Below are 17,740 nucleotides of genomic sequence, written 5' to 3' on the forward strand. Positions count from 1 at the left end.
CCTGTGCATACATGACTGTAAGTCACCATTTCCTGAAATTTCAACAACACTGGGAACATCTTCCTGCGTGCTGTGGGCCAGACCTGCTCTGCCCCAGGTCTTTGATTTTAATCTTGAACTGAGCATATATAAAAAATTATGTGAATTTTAAAATTAGAAACTCTTTGATGCATGTAAAGCGACTTCTTTATAGGTATTGTACAGGGTGGGCCATTTATATGGATACACCGTAATAACATGGGAATGGTTGGTGATATTAAAGTCCTGTTTGTGGCACATTAGTATATGTGAGGGGGCAAACTCCTCCAGATGGGTGGTGACCATGGTGGCCATTTAGAAGTCGGCCATCTTGGATACAACTTTTGTTTTTTCAATAGGAAGAGGGCCATGTGACACATCAAACTTATTGGTAATGTCACAAGAAAAATAATGGTGTGCTTGGTTTCAGCGTAACTTTATTCTTTCATGAGTTATTTACAAGTTTCTCTTTGTTCACAGCCATTGACATGTCAAAGAGGTTAACACGTGAGGAGCGAAATTGTGTTGATATCTGGTGAACGCAGTAACCAGGTCATTGCAGCAGATTTCAATGCAAGACCCCCTACGAGACCACCCATCTCCCATGCTACAGTCAGCAAACTGCTTGCTAAGTTTCGTGAAACTGGTTCAGTGTTGGATTTGCCAAAATGTGGACGCAAGAAAACTGTCACTAATGAAGAAACATCAGTGGCTGTCCTAGCTTCATTCAGCAAGAGCCCACAGCGTAGCACTCGCCGCATGTCACTGGAGAGTGGCATTAGTCGAACATCCCTTCGGCAGATATTAGCTACTCACAGATGGCACCCTTACAAACTCCAGCTACTGCAGCATCTCAACGAGGATGACCCAGATCGGCGCACAGAATTTGCAGAATGGGCAAAACAAAAACTGGAACAGGGCCCTCAGTTCACGCAGAAGATTTTGTTCAGTGATGAGGCAAACTTTTATGTGAATGGTGAAGTTAACAAACAAAACCACTGCTATTGGTCTGACACTAACCCACATTGGATGGATCCTCCAAGACTGTTGGAACAACAAAAGTGATGGTTTGGTGTGGTATATGGGGTACAACGATAGTGGGTCCATTCTTCATCAATGGAAACCTCAAGGCCTCTGGATATTTGAAATTGCTACATGATGATGTGTTTCCCTCTTTATGCACTGAAGCTGGCACGTTCCCTGAGTTTTTCCAGCAAGATGGTGCACCACCACATTATGGGTGCCATAGATGAACAGTTTCCTGGAAAGTGGATTGGTCGTCGTGGGCCAGTTGAATGGCCCCCAAGGTCTCCCGATCTGACCCCGTTAGACTTTTATCTTTGGGGTCATCTGAAGGCAATTGTCTATGGGGTGAAGATATGAGACGTGCAGCACCTGAAACTACGGATACTGGATGCCTGTGCTGGCCTATCATGTGATTTGCTGAGGTCAAATGGCCCAGGATGCGAGTGGGCATTAAGGCATCTGGGAAGGATCTCAGATTATGGCTTTCAGGCCATCCAGCTCTTAATGTTCTTAATTAATAGTTAATGAATAACTAATAGATTTAAACCACATCGATTTTATGGCAATAAAAATAAATTATATTTTCATTATTATTAAGTTAAAGAAAATTATGAGTAAACCAAACTTTAATTTTAACTAAACAATCAGAAAGAGACGTGGAGGGAGAATAGCAGTGGGTTTGGAAGATAAACAGAAATGAGTGCTATATCACCTGAAAATATTGCAGAGAGGTAGAAGATAAATATTGAAGAGCAAAGCCCCCGGGACAGAGCCTCGAGGCACACCACAATAATCTGAATTATACTGATATATATATATATATTTATTTGCACAAACTGAACAGCCGGAGAGGTACGAGAAAACCATGCGAGTGACTGTTTATGCCATTAGAGACTAATCTATAGCGGACGGTGTGGTGGGAGAATGTATCAAAAGCTGCAATAAGATCAATGAGATGAGATCCAACCTTGCAAAGCTAGTGTGGGGAGAATTTTGGGTGACATCTCTTCTCATGGAGAGTCCTCGATTCAATTTTTGCCTCACTTTCATCAATCAATGCAGAATTTAAAGCAGATTTTTTGTGGTGCATAAATTCTTGGAGACGAGCAATAATATAGATTCACTCTTCAGCTACTCACACGTTGCCAAAAGTTTAGGCCTTGCATATTTATACATTTAACACTTGGCATGAATGAAAATGAAAAATATATAAAGAATGTGCTGGTTAGATTATTACACTTATGACTTATGAAAAGATGATTCGCCCAAAAACTTAAATCGCCCTTTCTTAACACTGCTTTTCCTAATTTATTTAAATGATTTCTTTCTGTAGAAGTGAAAATGACTGAGATAACAAATGTATTAGAGTTTTTTAATGTAAAACATTTGCATTCCTTTTTCTTTTGCTCTCTCTTTCTGCCACAGCCTTTTTCTTTATGCAAGTCCAACATGCTTTCCATTTTGAGGCTGATACAGAAAATATACATGTGACCTGGTAAGATTGCTGTCACGATTCTTCCCCAAACGTGACCAGGATTGTTATTCAGACATCATACTCACATGTCAAACTGCTATCAGATTTGCATAACAGGGTGCATGTCTGGAAGTCGATCCAGTCGAGACTGTTTTGTTATAGTTTGGACCAAAGTGAAGAAGTGACCAAAGAGAGAGAGAGCTCTCTCTGAAGTGATGCTTCTGACATGACTAAAACAGGCATATCACTCACACATATTTCCTAAAAGCTTCTTTTAAAACCCCGACATCAGTTTTGATTGACTTCTTATACGAGTCTAAACAAAAAGAAAAATCGATTTTTGCCTTTATTTACTTTTATATTAACAGTATGCTTGCTTTATTCCTCAAAACGTAAGAAAAGGTCCAGAATCAGTGGATTCCAGTCATTCTTTCAGTGATTTTCAATCTTTTTTTGTTTGTTTCTTCTTTTCACATTGATTTCCATATACTTCACTTCCAGTTAATGTCTCATTTCTACGGAGCCCCGCAGGCGACATGGGAGAAAAAAAAATTAAGACGGACTTTTGCGAGATCTCACAAAACAAACTCGGGATCTCGCAAAACTAACTTGAGATCTCGCAAAAGTTTTAGCCGCAATCTTCGGATGCCGGCTTGAAGCCAACCGGGAGGTCGAGGCACGATGTGCCGGGAAAGCGGTGCTCCTCCCGGCTGTAGTAGGTCTCGACCTCCCGTTAGCTCGAAGCTAACGGGAGGTCGAAGGCCGAAGAATGCGGCTAAAACTTTTGCGAGATCTCGCAAAAGTCCATCTTAAGTTTTTTTCTCCCATGTCCCCTGCAGGCTCCGTACATTTCCACTCTCATAATTTGCTTCACTTCTTACAGAAATCTAAGACCTCTCAGATGTACTCCTCAAACTTTTAACATCCTTTTATGTGATTATTCCAGTTTTCCAAACCCAAGCCTGACATTCACTGAAAATCTAAAAAAAAGACGTCATTACAGCTTTAAGCCATCTCACAGCCTCTCCAGGAAAATAACAGTGTGGTTATTGTACCATGTCAAGCTTACAAACCCATGTACGATCATATATCCAACAGCCCATTAAGCAGAAGAATCAAACACGGTTAATATTCTTTGCAGATCATGTTTAAGATGTCTGTGTTTCAGATTTGAAGCCTTAACATTTCCCAGTAGAGTTAATTATAGTTAACATACTTTCAGAAATATGTTAAAGCTCCATCTGGAGTGTGGTAGGAAACTTGAACTTACTCTTAATTTATGCATGCATAAATTAAAGATACTGGAGGAGCCAACCGATCGACTCTCAGAATCGTTATAATGTTGAGCTAACACAAAGCATTTGGTAGAAGCTTAAGAAGGATTCCCACCATGTTTGTTTACTAAATTTTAACAACTTGTACATTAAGCACAAATTGGGGCAGGTTAAAAATTATTACCTAGAATATTTAAAACCTGAACAACAGTCTTGACTTTGCAGCCATTGTTCCCAGACCATTATTGTAAATCAAATCAAAAACCTCTGGAGTTCTTTGCTGTAACTGGTCATCTAAAGCATCTGGAGCATCTGGAGCCTACATAATTGATCACGTAATTGATCATTTGCATTTATATTTGTCTACTGGTGCAACTAAAACTGAGCCAATCATGTTGAACTATATCCAGCAACAGTTACTTTTACTTAAAGGCTGGAAAAGGAAGAAATTACAAGCAGCTACATGGGGAGGTCAATACAGCATAGTATTGCAATATTTTGTGCGCCAATATTGTATTGATACAGGAACATGAAATATTCAAATTTAATTAAAAAAACTGAAATACTTGAACCATGAATACCATGAACAAGAGAGCCTGATCGGAGGCAACCGAAACAGGTCTCTCGTATAAATAACACATTAAGTCATAGTGGGATTACTTTTATCAAGGTAAATTTACATAAATAAAGGTTGAATTAAAAAACATTCTGCAGGTTTGGACTGAATGCAGTCCCTCTAAGAGAGGTTGGTGAAGGTTTGCAAATAATTGCTATCTAATTTATAAATCCAGAAAGATTCAGTCTGAGTCTTTCTCAATGAGCACAACTGGAGGGGATTCAACACAGCTGGCTGCCAGTCAAACAGGAAGGTTGCTGTAGACAGAAACATGTGATTTACAATGATTTATCTCAGTTAACTGCTGTATTTTCAGAAAAATATTGCATTTAATTGCTAACTTGATCCCATTCAGATGCAGAAAGACTCCAACTTACAGCAGCATTTGTGGCATTTTCACCACATTTTTTCATTTTGCAGCAAAAAAAATAACTGTAGAGACAAAACTTACAGATTTTACTGGATAAAACAGATACTGAAAAAGTTTAACTTTGAGTTCATAATTTGGTGATAAGTCACATATATATATATATATATATATATATACATATATATATATATATATATATATATATACACATATATATATATACATATATATATATATATATATATATATATATATATATATATATATATATATATATATATATATATATATATATATGTATATATATATATATATATATATATATATACATATATATGTATATGTATATATATGTATATATATATATATATATATATGGTCCCCGTGGTAATCAGAGCACTAGGTGCGGTGACTCCCAAGCTAGGCGAGTGGCTCCAGCAGATCCCGGGAATAACATCGGAGATCTCTGTCCAGAAGAGCGCAGTCCTGGGAACAGCTAAGATACTGCAGGACCCTCAAGCTCCCAGGCCTCTGGTAGAGGACCCGAGCTTGAAGGATAAACCGCAGGCAGGGGCGTGCTGGGTGTTTGTTTTTTATATTATTTTTTATTGCAACACTCGGCATATCGTAAAATTATTAGCTGTTAGCTGTTTTGCTGTTGCACATGCTGTCCACCAGAGGGCACACCTATTTTGAACCACAAAATGATAAGGACATGTGTGTTACATCTGTTAGAAAGGGAAAATTTGTTTTTAACATCAGCAGATATCAGTATTTTATGTCATCAGACTCTACGGTCAGGGTGGGTGTTTAGCTTTCCCTTCTGGGTGCGGCCCTCCACGGCTGTCGCAGTTTCTAATGCAGCACCTTGGGGAAAATTAATTGTCTGCTCTGCCGGATATAAACAGCGCTACAAATAAAGCTTGAGTCATAGGTGTAGATAATCCCAGTATGAATGAATAACTGGTTGAAACTCTTCTAGCAGCGATAACCTCAAAAAAAGCACTTCCTGTTGTAGCAGCTTATACCTTCAAAACCTTTTAGAGCCATTTTGGACCATAATTGCTTCAACAGAGCTCAGGTGGGGATTTTTGACGTCATTTCACAGTATCTCTACATCTATTCTATTTCTTGTACAAGCAGCTCTCCTGATACTTAAAGCCCTTACCCAACCCTTCTTTTTTCACCTTGGAGAATAATATGTCCTGTGTTACAGTTGAATCATCATAACTGGGCCCCAGCTTTGTCAAAGGTAGCCACAGTACTAAATCAGCTCCCATTCATAGACAGATTTTCTAAATAGAAGGTGTCTGTGTCCCACACCTGAAGGCTTGTTCCATTAATTGGACTCCAGATTTACACCTTCCTGAGCCAAACAACCCAGCCTAAGCCCAGCCATCTCACTGAGGGTGGTTAGCTGGTACACAGCAGATGTTTGGCTTTCAGTCTTGGGATAAATAATTATAGTGCCAGGCATCAGAATCAGTTCATTAAGTACATTTAAACCCCTGAAACTTCCTTCGTGGATCCTTTGTTAGATGCAGAAAGGAGCTCTCTTCTTTATTTCATACCCTAAAACTTCCCAGCGGGTCAGTGTGTTATTTTTAAAACTAAGGTAAACTGAAGCTGCTGTTTAATATGTGCACGCTTTATTTGATGTTGCAAATCAGGCTGACGTGTTCATCACTGACTCAGAGTTCAGCCAGTGAGCCTTGGTAGGCTTTACCTAATCTGACTCCAGACTCTGAATTAATCCCCACAATTTGTCCAACAATACAAACAGATCTGACGTTGAACCCACTGATGAAACAGTTGAAGTAAAGGTTAATCTGTGGGATTAAGAGTGAAAGGTGTTATCGTCACACATCTTTGTCTTAGCCAGCTAAATATCTCTCTTCATGGAAAAAATGCATGTAAACCTGATGGCAGACATGGATGAAATTAAAGCAGCTGTACAGGAAGAAGATTGCACTTCACTTGCAAACTGAAGCAAAGACTTGAGTCTGATTAGCAGGCAACAGCCTGGAAAATGTATTTAAAAAAACACCTTTTTTTAAATACAATACTGACAAATTAAAGGAGGAGTAGCATCTGTCAGTGAAGCAAAAACCAAACAATCCCAACTTTCAATGACTCATATTTCAACATTTGAATCTATATGGCCGGCACTATTCATTATTCCATTATTGCTATTTGATATTCATATTATGAAATGATGCCTTGGCATCAGAAATGTTATTTTCTAGTTTTTATGTACACTCAGATCCTTCATCATCACAGAGGATCCAGTGCTGAAGCCGCTGTCCGTGGTGCTGTTAATGCAGGAACACTCTCCTGCCCTCGACAAGCTTATGCTTCACTATAAACAACTGGGACTCATCAGTGACTAATAGTACATCAAGTCTGGTGATTCATGTGTCAATTTTTTAGTCAGCCCAGCTTCGGGTTACATGCAAAATACTATATTCACATGCATCATCTTATTTAAAAAAAACAACAACAACAATTTAAGACAAATAATCTAAACTCAAACATACTGGTCTTGTTCCTAGGAGGCATTCAGTTTGGTTTTGCTTCATTACTTAAAAAAGTGAGGCTTAACAAACCCATCACAATGTGATCTGAAAGGCAGCTGATGGTTATTTTAGAACACAAAACTTATCAGATGTGGAACAAACTGCTCCTAGCAAGTTAAGCTCATAACAAATGCATCGCCTCCATCTGCTGTGCTGATATTGATATTGATTTTATGATGAAATGTGGAGTGTGCGTGCGTGCGTGCCTGTGTGGTCGCAAAAATCTACAGCACAAAATAACAAAATAAATGACTTATACACTTATACTGTTATATCTATCTATCGCTCGTTGTTGACTCCTATCGTACACACACACACACACACACATTCATATATATATATATATATATATATATATATATATATATATAGGGGAGACCAGGGATAGTTGTAACGTGGGTTAGTTGTAACACTTCCAATTTCTCCAATCAGGGCTACGTTTCAAATGATGTGACTCATCCTGTGCATGCCCAATTCAGTTCTGCTATCACATGTGAAAAATCAGCACATTTTGTCAAACACAGACAATTTAACATGAAAAAAAAGTAATTTGTATGCCAAAAAGTAAGTTTTTCTACTTTATTTCAATGTTTAATAGCATTATCTGCTTTGCAGTTAAACTCATCAAACTTAAATTATGTTATTTGTATGTCTATGGGGATATATTCTGTGTAGGTCTTTAGTGCTAATGTTTTAGCCGTTGGCTGTAATGTTAGCTAGTTCATGGCTATAGGAGTCTGGGTCAGTTGTAACAGCAACAGTCTGGGTTAGTTGTAACAATAATGCAGATGTTACAACTTACCACACTATTACTTTAACTTATATTAAACAAGTTTGTGAACGACATCAGCAGAGAGGTGTTCACTGGTCACTTTTGTATATGCGGTTAATGCCATTGGCAACACAATTCCTCCACTGTTTGTGTTCCAACACATACATTATGCAGACCTCTGTGTCAGAGATGGACCAGTAGGAAGTACTGGTAGTGGAAATAAATCAGGATGGGTGCAAGAAACAGATTTCCTCATCTTTCTGAAGCACTTTGCAAACCACACCAAGGTAAGCCATGATAAAAAGTAATGGAATTGCGATGCTGGTGAACAACTACATTTTTTCAGCTTCATTGTTATGTTCAAAATTGGTGCAAGAGTCGTAGGTTATAATGCCCACTGAGCCAATGAGGCCAAACTCAAGGAAGACCAACCAAAATTAATGAAATATTCAGTTGCAGAAAACAGAAAATTCCATAATTTGTCTTTTTTGGGGGGTTGGAATATGTTCAAAAGCTAGATTTCTGCATTCTGTCACACACACACACAGCTACATAAATGGCTCTAAGTGCATTCATGTGTTGAATAAACAAAGATTACATGTTAATGTTTTGTTAGTACCCTTATTTCATTGTGTTACATTTCACCCCAGGATATGTTACAACTAACCCAGACTATGGGGTTAATTGTAACATTTCACTCTTTGTGTTTGAGGCCATACCATGCAATGGGTAATTGTGCTGCAGAGAAAATAGCTGCACTATTTTTTAATAGCAGAGACATGTAAATACTTTGCATTACATTTTGAATCCACTACCTTAAACGAGCTCCAATTTACAGACAGAAATGTCAAAAATGTTACAACTATCCCCGGTCTCCCCTATATATATAACAGAAAAATGCGCACATGCACTATACTTGCATACATGGCTGGTGTTCTTTAGATTGCCTGCTGTGTCTGCACACAGGGGAAATGATGCATGGTGCTGGTCTAACATTATATAATGACAGTTTATATTCTCATGTTTCTGTCGAGCCTCTTTGGGCTCAATGGGGGAAACAATTGCTCAAAAATATGACTTTAGCAGCACAAACATGCCGCGTGCTGTGGCGCGTGCCCAGCATAACGTTTCTTACCTGTGCGTCAACCACAAGCCAACACAGGAAAAAGTTTGGGACTAATATCCATAAGAGAAAATTCATAGTTCGTCGATCTGCCTTCATCCCCGGCAGTGTGAAGAGAACACCAGGTTAAATAGTTAATTGTAAATCCGGCTTTCTTTCTTCACACCGGAGTATTTCGGGAAAGTTTAACCCAAGTTGTGGTCAAAACCTGAGCCGTCCGCGCAGTGGAAACGACAGCGGTAGTGGACAAAATCCCACGTTTCCCCACTCGGGAAATCCTGTCGTGCACCCATGAATGTTTCCAAAAAGGACTCAGAAATCACCACGGAGTCATCCCGGGCATAATCCTGGAGGAGCGGTGCAGACACCCGAGATTCCCGTTAAGTCTGTGATGTGACGCTCAAGCACAGCACGCAGCGCCCGACGTGTGAGCCGGGGGGGGGAGAGGTGGGGTTCATGTACAAGTGGTGTCATTCTGAAACATCCTCTGTCGTAAACACGCACAGCAAGGAGATGTTTTCCTTCTCCTCGCGCACTGATTCAGTGCCCTGGGTAGGAGCAGTGCCGCTGATTGCTTACAAGGGCGTGGGTTTGGTGTCAACACTGGAGGGCATTCATTAGGCGGGCAAACTTCAGATCCTTCCCCAGGAAACACCGAGCATTAAACAGGGAATGCTCTGCGTCACTTTGTGCCAGATTTTGGTGAAAAAGCTTAAATTCTGTAAAAATGCAGAAATATGGAAAACTGTTCTAATTCAATATAACTTACTGCTATCATACAAAATCATCGTAACGCGTTTTTGGCTCGTTATTTATATTACAGATGCGCGCGCACACCAAATCCAAAAAATGTGTAAAATGTAAATAAAACATTTGCAAATATTATATCCACATTTTATTCACATTAGAACACAAAAAACAATACCAATATTGGAAGAAGAAATTTTACTGTTTCGTGAAAAATATGAGTTCAATTTCAGTTTCACGCCAGCATTACATCTCAAGCAATGTAATGCTGGCTCCAGGAAAGGCTGGAAAATAAAGTGTTGCTAGAAAGAAGCGGCTAGGTTAATCGGCAGCTACTAAATTATGAAAGAATTTCAAAATAATGTTCACGGTGTAAAAATGTTAATAATGTGTGTAATATCAGAAAATCTGGAGAAATCTCTGTGCAAAGCCACGACTGATGAATCTTTCATCAGCCTGAACCTTGACCTTAAAAAACCACATTTTCTCAGTTTAAATTTGATGTGTTTGTCATTTTCCACTGTGAAAATCATTCTTTAAATTATTTAAATTTTACACATCATGCCAACTTTTTTGGAATTAGTACTAGACTGACCCCCTATGATAACTGCAGGGGTTCGGTGTGACAGGCCTTGTGTGTTCAACATAAATCATGACTGTGGGGAGGAAACAAACTAAAAACTTAATTGTATTGTTTTGCATTTATAATTAGATTGCATCATATTTTAGAGCAGAGCTACAGATTAAAAATGCCCAAGGCGAAGCGGTCAAAGTCTGGCTGTACTTCACAGCAAAAGATGCAAACTCAGCAGCAACAAGTGCTTTAAGCTGATACTGTGATGCTGTCAAAGGAGGTAACACCAAGAATCCGATTAAACACCTGGCGACGCATAGCGCTTTTTAAAAGCCGAGAAATGCACCGTATTTGATTTCTTGCTGCGAGACCTCACACCGTGCACATCTACTGCGGGTGTGGTGCCTGTTATCGGACCGGAGTTAGCAACATCCCCCAAGAATCTGAAGAGCAGAGTCCTGGCCCCTAGCCCTGCCAGTGTAGCAGAAATGATGAGGATGATGATGCAGCAGCAGCCGTTCTTCTCTGCGTGAGTAGTTTAATGTTGTCCGTGTGTAATTTACGTTGAGTAGGCTAACCACGTGATTACATTAATGCATGTAAGGTGAACTAGCAAACATCATCATAGCTACATGCGGCTGTCTTCTTGTTTGATGGCAGATACTCCCTTCACCCTGGCCAAAAAGGCTAAAATGACCAAAGAAAAAGTGGAAAACAGTTAAACATGAGAGGTTTTTGGACAAAGTTTGTGTTTTTTCCATTGTTTAAGCACTGCTTCCAGCCAAGAGTGATACCATATATGCCCCATAGCTGCAGAAAAGGCTAACATTGTTATCTTTTTACAAAAAAACAGCTAAACATGAGAGGTTTTTGGACAAAGTGTGTGTTCTCCATTCTTTAAGCACCAGTTCGAGCTCTGCTTAAGCACCGGCACCGTTTCAAAAGTACCAGTTTGGTACTGGTATTGGATAAAACCTAAACGATACCCATCCCTAGTCAGGGCTGAGATCAGGTTCAAAGAGTAAGTAAATATTATATTTAACTGGCAGCAACACTTCTTTTAAAGAAACTTATTTGGATTTGAAAGGGGGAAAGAAATGCCTTTAGAGTGTGTGTGTGTGTGTGTGTGTGTGCGTGCGTGCGTGCGTGCGTGCGTGTGTGTGTGTGCGTGCGTGCGCGCACACACACAATTACCACACACGCTCACACTTTTTATTCATATTTTGGGAGATAAAAACAGAACTGAAGAACAGGAGACCCACCCATGTCAAACGCATAATTTCCTTTGTGAGTCACATTAGAGATGTTTCATCATCAAACAAACAAAAAAAACCCAAACATCTAAACAAAAGTCGTCTGTCTGAATTGGAAATGTCTGAAAATCTGGCACATCTCAGTTTTAGTTTCATCACAAACTAAAGTAGCTTTTGTGTTTTACAGTGTGAGGAAAAGTAACACATCACACCCATCCGTCTTTATTACTCGTCTTTGTCCTGTCTCCCTCCCCTCACCCAGCCGGTCGTAGCAGATGGCCCCGCCCCTCGCTGAGCCTCGTTCTGCTGAAGGGTTCTTCCTGTAAAAAGGGAGTTTTTCCTTCCCACTGTCACCAAAGCATTTGCTCAAACAGGGTCATCTGATTGTTGGGTTTTATCCGTTTTCTCTGTATTACTCCGGGTCTTTACCTTAGATTCTAAGGCTTAGAATATAAAGCACCCATGGAAAAGTTTCAGGACACCGGCCCTCGAGGACTGGAGTTTGACACCCGTGGCATATACACTCACAGCAGAACAAGGGGTGAGATACCAGGCGGTTGCACAAGTGGAGACAACAGACATAATGGCAGGGAGAAATAAACTCAAAACAGGAAGACACAACCGAACAGGAAACTAAGAATCAACTCGACACAGAGGAGGACAAAGGACGAGCAGAGATGGGACAGAAGAGAAGGAAATGCAAAAGAGTATCAGGGGCTGAGTCTGTGACCCAGCATTTTCAGTTTGTTTTGATCTATTTGTGATATTTTGAAGATGACGTCAAGTTTTAGGATTATTATTAGTTTGCCTCAAGTTTTAGTCTCGGTTATGTTTCGCCCAGGCCTTCTGTGTTGTCATTTCTACGTCTCTCCATGTTTCCTGTTTTATTTATTTTGAAAGTCTTGTGTTTCTTTGTTCAGTGTGTTTAGTTTTACTCTTCCCCGTTATGTCCATTTGTGTCAGCTGTTTCCCCTGATCACCTGCTGTGTGTATGTAGTCTCTGTGTTTTCAGTCTTAGTCAGGTCGTCTGTTTTCCTCCCTTCATGTCACGTCTAACGTTCAGGTACTTCATGTTCTTGTTCATGTGTTTTCCCATAGTTTCCCGCATGCTCCTGCTCTGAATAATGTTCATGTCTTTTACATAGTCATCAGTCTAGTTTTTCCCAGTTTAGGTTTTAGTTTTAGTCGTTGCCATTGTTCAATGTTGCCTTATTTTGTATTCATGTTTTCCGGCCCAAATAAACAGCTCGCTTTTTGTTATACTCTGTTTTTCTCCCGTGTCCGACTTCAAACACACCTGCCCGTCCAAACCAAGACAAAAAGATCTAAACGTGAACTGAAACTAACAGTAACTGAGGACTCGAAGTACGGTGGAATATCCAATTGAAGACTTACTGGATATTTATCCTCCGCCGGGAAATTTACACCGTAGTTAAGTCATGACCATAAACCTCTCTGAAACCATACGGCGGGACCTGGCGTGCACCTCTCTGGAAATGTAACTACACTTTAACTCAACGCAGCCCAAAACTATTGTGGTTAGCCCACCAACTTTTTTTTGCCACAGTTTTTGACTGAACATATCAGATAAAAGGAAACTAAACACTGGGTATCTATGAAATACAGAAACCCAACCCAAGAACAAGCCAAAATAATGAAACATGAACATAAATCACTTCTCCAAACCCAAAAGGAATAATCCACCAACAGAAACTCGCCACACTCTCATATTTTAGCGTTGTGCTGACAGCGCAGGAAGGCGGCGTCCCCATTCACACCGTGGAACATGAATTTGAGAGACAGCTTGACAGCTTTTTCTATTTCTGTGCCATTACGTCTGCACTCTAATCAGATTGTGAATTAAGAGGGGATGAGAGTGGATGGCACCTGTTTTATCTGCACAAATTGTCTTGCTCTGCCAGAAGCAATTTTGTGTGAAAACCCAAGCCTGTTCACCTGCTCTTTAAAAGGTCTACGACTGTTTATAAAGCACTTCGTTCTCAAATCAAAAGTGAGGGAACAATGCACACGTGGGCAGAGCCTGCCTGGTGACTCATTAATGAGCTGATGCATTTAGCGCATACTCCAGGACATCACACTGTGAACGGCATCCTGTTCAGATGGTAACTGCTGATGGCGTGCAGCTGTCAAATTGACATTTGTTGGCCAGCATTAACCTAAACTGAAATGTCTGTAAAATAAACCACTTTACAACCTTGTGCTAGCAGTGTAACCACAGAGAGGAGGGACGGGGAGAGGCAGAGAGGGAATTAGTGTGTCATTCAAACATTTTCTGAATGTATTTTCACAGAAATAGAAATATCCTGTGTGCACTCAGTGTGTCCTCTCTGATAAACTGTTATAATAGGCTGTGATTACAGGGTGATTTTACATTGAAGCACTGATTGTTTGGGGATTTTTTTTGTTTTCTCTGCTCAATAAGTGGAAAAGGTCGTCTTTAGCCATCCTTGAAGGGGTGCTTTGACGGTGCTGGTGTCATATCCTTGTCACGACCCTTGCTGACACCTAAAGTGTCTAAATAACTCCTAGAAAACCTAAGATCTAAAGTCACTCTATGCTTTTTTCATTTTTAAAACACAGCGAGCTGTAAAAACTTATATTTGGACATTTCAGGCAAAGCTCAGTGAAGTGCTGCAACTTTTAAAAAATATTTGGAATTGATTTTTGTGCCTTAAAAAACTGTCAAAAATGACTTTAAATTTACAGTCAAAGCCAGTCGCTGTGTCTGAGATCACTCACTATGTATTCAAAGGTACAGCAACACTTCTGTTTCTGTTTGGTGGAGACATTTCATCCGAGAGGCTCCAAGCTGTGCAGAGTCCCAGGTATTAAACCACTCAGACCTACTGTGAAGGGAACCGTAGGTGGCAGATCTGTTAAGTAGGTCGTTCACAGGAGAGACTGATGACCTCTTTTACTCTTTCAACATCCTTGACAGAGTGATCTGTAAACCAAACGATACTTTACACGGGAGGATAAATAAAAGTACTTGAAGGCTGTGAGGAAAATTATGTTTTCAGTATCTTTGTTTTCCTGTTTCTGTTGCAGACGACATATTAAGCTGGTTAAATAAGCATTGAACTTTTTTCCAGTAGCTGTTCACGGCGTTCTCAGTTTTCCTAACAAGTGAAGAATCTCTGATTTGATCCTGGGATAGATTCAAATTCTTTTGTGGGGTGTTGGTGGTGTCAATAAGAGCATGTGGTGTAAAAATCTGCCAAATCAACCATGTGGAGCTCCCTGCTGTGCTGACCTTTTATGAATAATCAAACTTAACTTGTACCAGGATGGTGGGAAGAAAAAGAAAATTGAGAAGCAAAGGAACAGCTCAGCATACGACATTATGTGCAACATTATGTAGTGGAGGGAGTGCTGTGGCATACACGTATGACTGCCAGTGGAACAGCTTCACTGTTGTTTATTGATGATGTGACTGATGGAAGCAGCAGGATGTACTCTGAGGTGCACATGGCTGTACTCTGCTCAGATTTCAGACAAATGCTGAGAAGATGCTGCTTCACAGTGCAAGATGTCAAGGACCCAAAGCAAACTGCAAACACTGCCTGGCAGAGCATCTTAAGGGAGGAAATGGTGCACTTCAAGTGTTAAAAACAGGGTTTCCACCTTAAATGATGCTAGTTTGTTTAGCTAATAATATAGCTATATGATAGATCCAAGAATTGATTCATGAATCTGGTGAGCAGGGTCAACTATCCCAGCTGTCATGGGGCGAGAGGCGGGGTACACCCTGACAGGTCGGCAGTCTGTTGCAGGTCTAACGCAGAGACAGACAACCATTCACACTCACATTCACACCTATGGGCAATTCAGACTCACCAGTCACCCTAACCCCACTAACTGCACGTCTTTGGACTCTGGGAGGAAGCCAAAGAAGCTGGAGAGAACTCACACAGAGGGGAGAACACGTAACGCTAAAGTCTTGAAGCTCTGCACTTCTCGTCTTTGTTCAGAAACCGATGGACCCAACCATGGATCAGCACTTTGCTCTACATGGGATGAAACATCCGTGACTACCAGCAGCTCTTGACAGCTCTGATGCTTTGATGTCAAGGGGTCAGGGTTCAGGAGACAACTTGACTTCCTTTAATGATGACTTCCCCTCCTCCCCTAAGAGGATCGCAGCCTTCATCCATACTCGTGCATTGTTTTTTCTAATGGTGACTTGTGCAGTGATCCTTTGTGTTGCTGGAGCTTTAATAAATTAATATATAACCTTTGCGCAGACTGTTTTTCACTTGCTGGTTTAGTCGTGTCACCTCCCACTCCAGCTTCAATCAAATGCATTTACGTTATTGTTCGTTTCAAAGGCCTGTCTGGCTCAAAGGATGCTGCTTCTCTAATGCTAATTTTGGACTTTGCTTTCATATTGGAGAGCACAGCGCTGATTGATTGACTCTCCAAAAAAGGACACACATGACTCAGGATGTGAGTCATTTTGAAATGTGGGGAAGTGTAAGGTGCCTTTTAATGTGAGTATTTTGTTTCTAAAATAATAACATAAAGTTCTCCTGGTATTTGGTTCAACACAGGAACACATTCTTGACTTGTGTGGTTTGTTTTGCACTCTCACTGATATGTATTTTTTCTTTCTGTCTTTTTCCATTTCCAGCTCTAACTGCTGTTGAGGACATTGTAATTTTACAGTGACTCGCTGAGCTGCTCTGAAAGGGAGAAATACATTTGAGGCTCTTAGCTCACCTTCAATTTAAGGCTGCTGCTTCTGATCTGAGGAACGATGGAACATTTGAGACCAACAGAAGCATTTTAAAACATACACTCACATGAATTATATTTTTAAAGTAAAAGCTTGCTCACAGTGAAGATTTTTTCCTCTTTGTTTGTTTGCAGAGATCGTTTTATTCTGAGGAAACTAAGTTTAAGATGCTCTCTCTTTGGGCCTTAGTTTATTATTAACCTTGATTTTTCTATATTGTTAGTCGTTACTTCAAAGTTCCAGTTTTTCTTTTGACTCTGTGTTTCCTGTCTCATTTTCTTGCGTCAGCTCCTGTATGTTAAATTCATTCATGCGTTTTAGTTACAGTTCTCACTTCCTGTTTAATTTTAGCAGCATTCAGTTTTGCATCCCTCTCCTGCCTCATTGTCTTTGATTATTTTCAGCTGCATCTTGTTGCCCTGCTGTGTCCAATTTCATGATTACCCTTTTAAATACTGAGGCTTCAAAGACACACGACCGCTGACTGTGCTATAACTCGTGTGCCATTTTGGAAGTGTGAGGATTTGGTGGCAGCGAAGGATCAGCTAAATCAATCAATCAATATTTATAAAGCACTTTTCATACAAAAAATGTAGCACAAAGTGCTTTACATAGTTAAAAGCAGCCCACCCCACCCTCCAACTCACTCCCCACACTCTCATTAACATAAATGATGTGAATACACACATATCCCCCCCCCCCCCCACCCCCCACACACACACACACACACACACTTAAAGAGTAAAAATTGGGCTGGGTTCGCATGAGCCAAGTGAGGAAACACTATAACAGGGAGCCGTCTGCACCGGGAGCCGGTCACAGACCGCAGCCTCCAGGCTGGGCACACAGCAGGAGGGAGGCAAAGGAGCCCCCCAGCCAGGCTGAGAGGACCCCCAGAGACCCAGCAGCCACGGTCGATCACAACCCCGGTGCAGAGAGCCCCCTCCGAGGAAACACTGGAGATATAAGTATAAATATAAATATAAATAGAGTAAGAAGATTAAAAAATGAATAAGAATAAAATCAAAAAATATTAGGTAAAACCTAAATTAATAATAGAATAACAGGATAGAATAAATAAGCATAAAATAAATAAACGCTAAGTAAAAGCTAAATTAAAAAGGTGGGTCTTGAGCCTGTTCTTAAAAACATGTACGTTCT

The 17,740-nt window shown here is 40.2% G+C and overlaps 1 protein-coding gene across 1 annotated transcript in view; it reads right to left on the reverse strand.

The window, feature by feature from the left end:
• pth2ra (parathyroid hormone 2 receptor a) overlaps positions 1 to 9,348 on the reverse strand; it is a 68,712-nt gene extending 59,364 nt beyond the window's left edge. The window contains exon 1 of the mRNA XM_085374059.1: positions 9,262 to 9,348. Coding sequence (XP_085230185.1) covers positions 9,262 to 9,348 — 87 coding nt within the window. The remainder of the gene's footprint in view (positions 1 to 9,261) is intronic.
• Between the last annotated feature and the right edge of the window lie 8,392 nt (positions 9,349 to 17,740).

This window comes from Diplotaxodon limnothrissa, linkage group LG16 (genome assembly GCF_057381915.1).
Source record: "Diplotaxodon limnothrissa isolate DT_005_m linkage group LG16, D_limnothrissa_male_GT1.1, whole genome shotgun sequence".
Lineage (NCBI taxonomy): Eukaryota > Metazoa > Chordata > Actinopteri > Cichliformes > Cichlidae > Diplotaxodon > Diplotaxodon limnothrissa.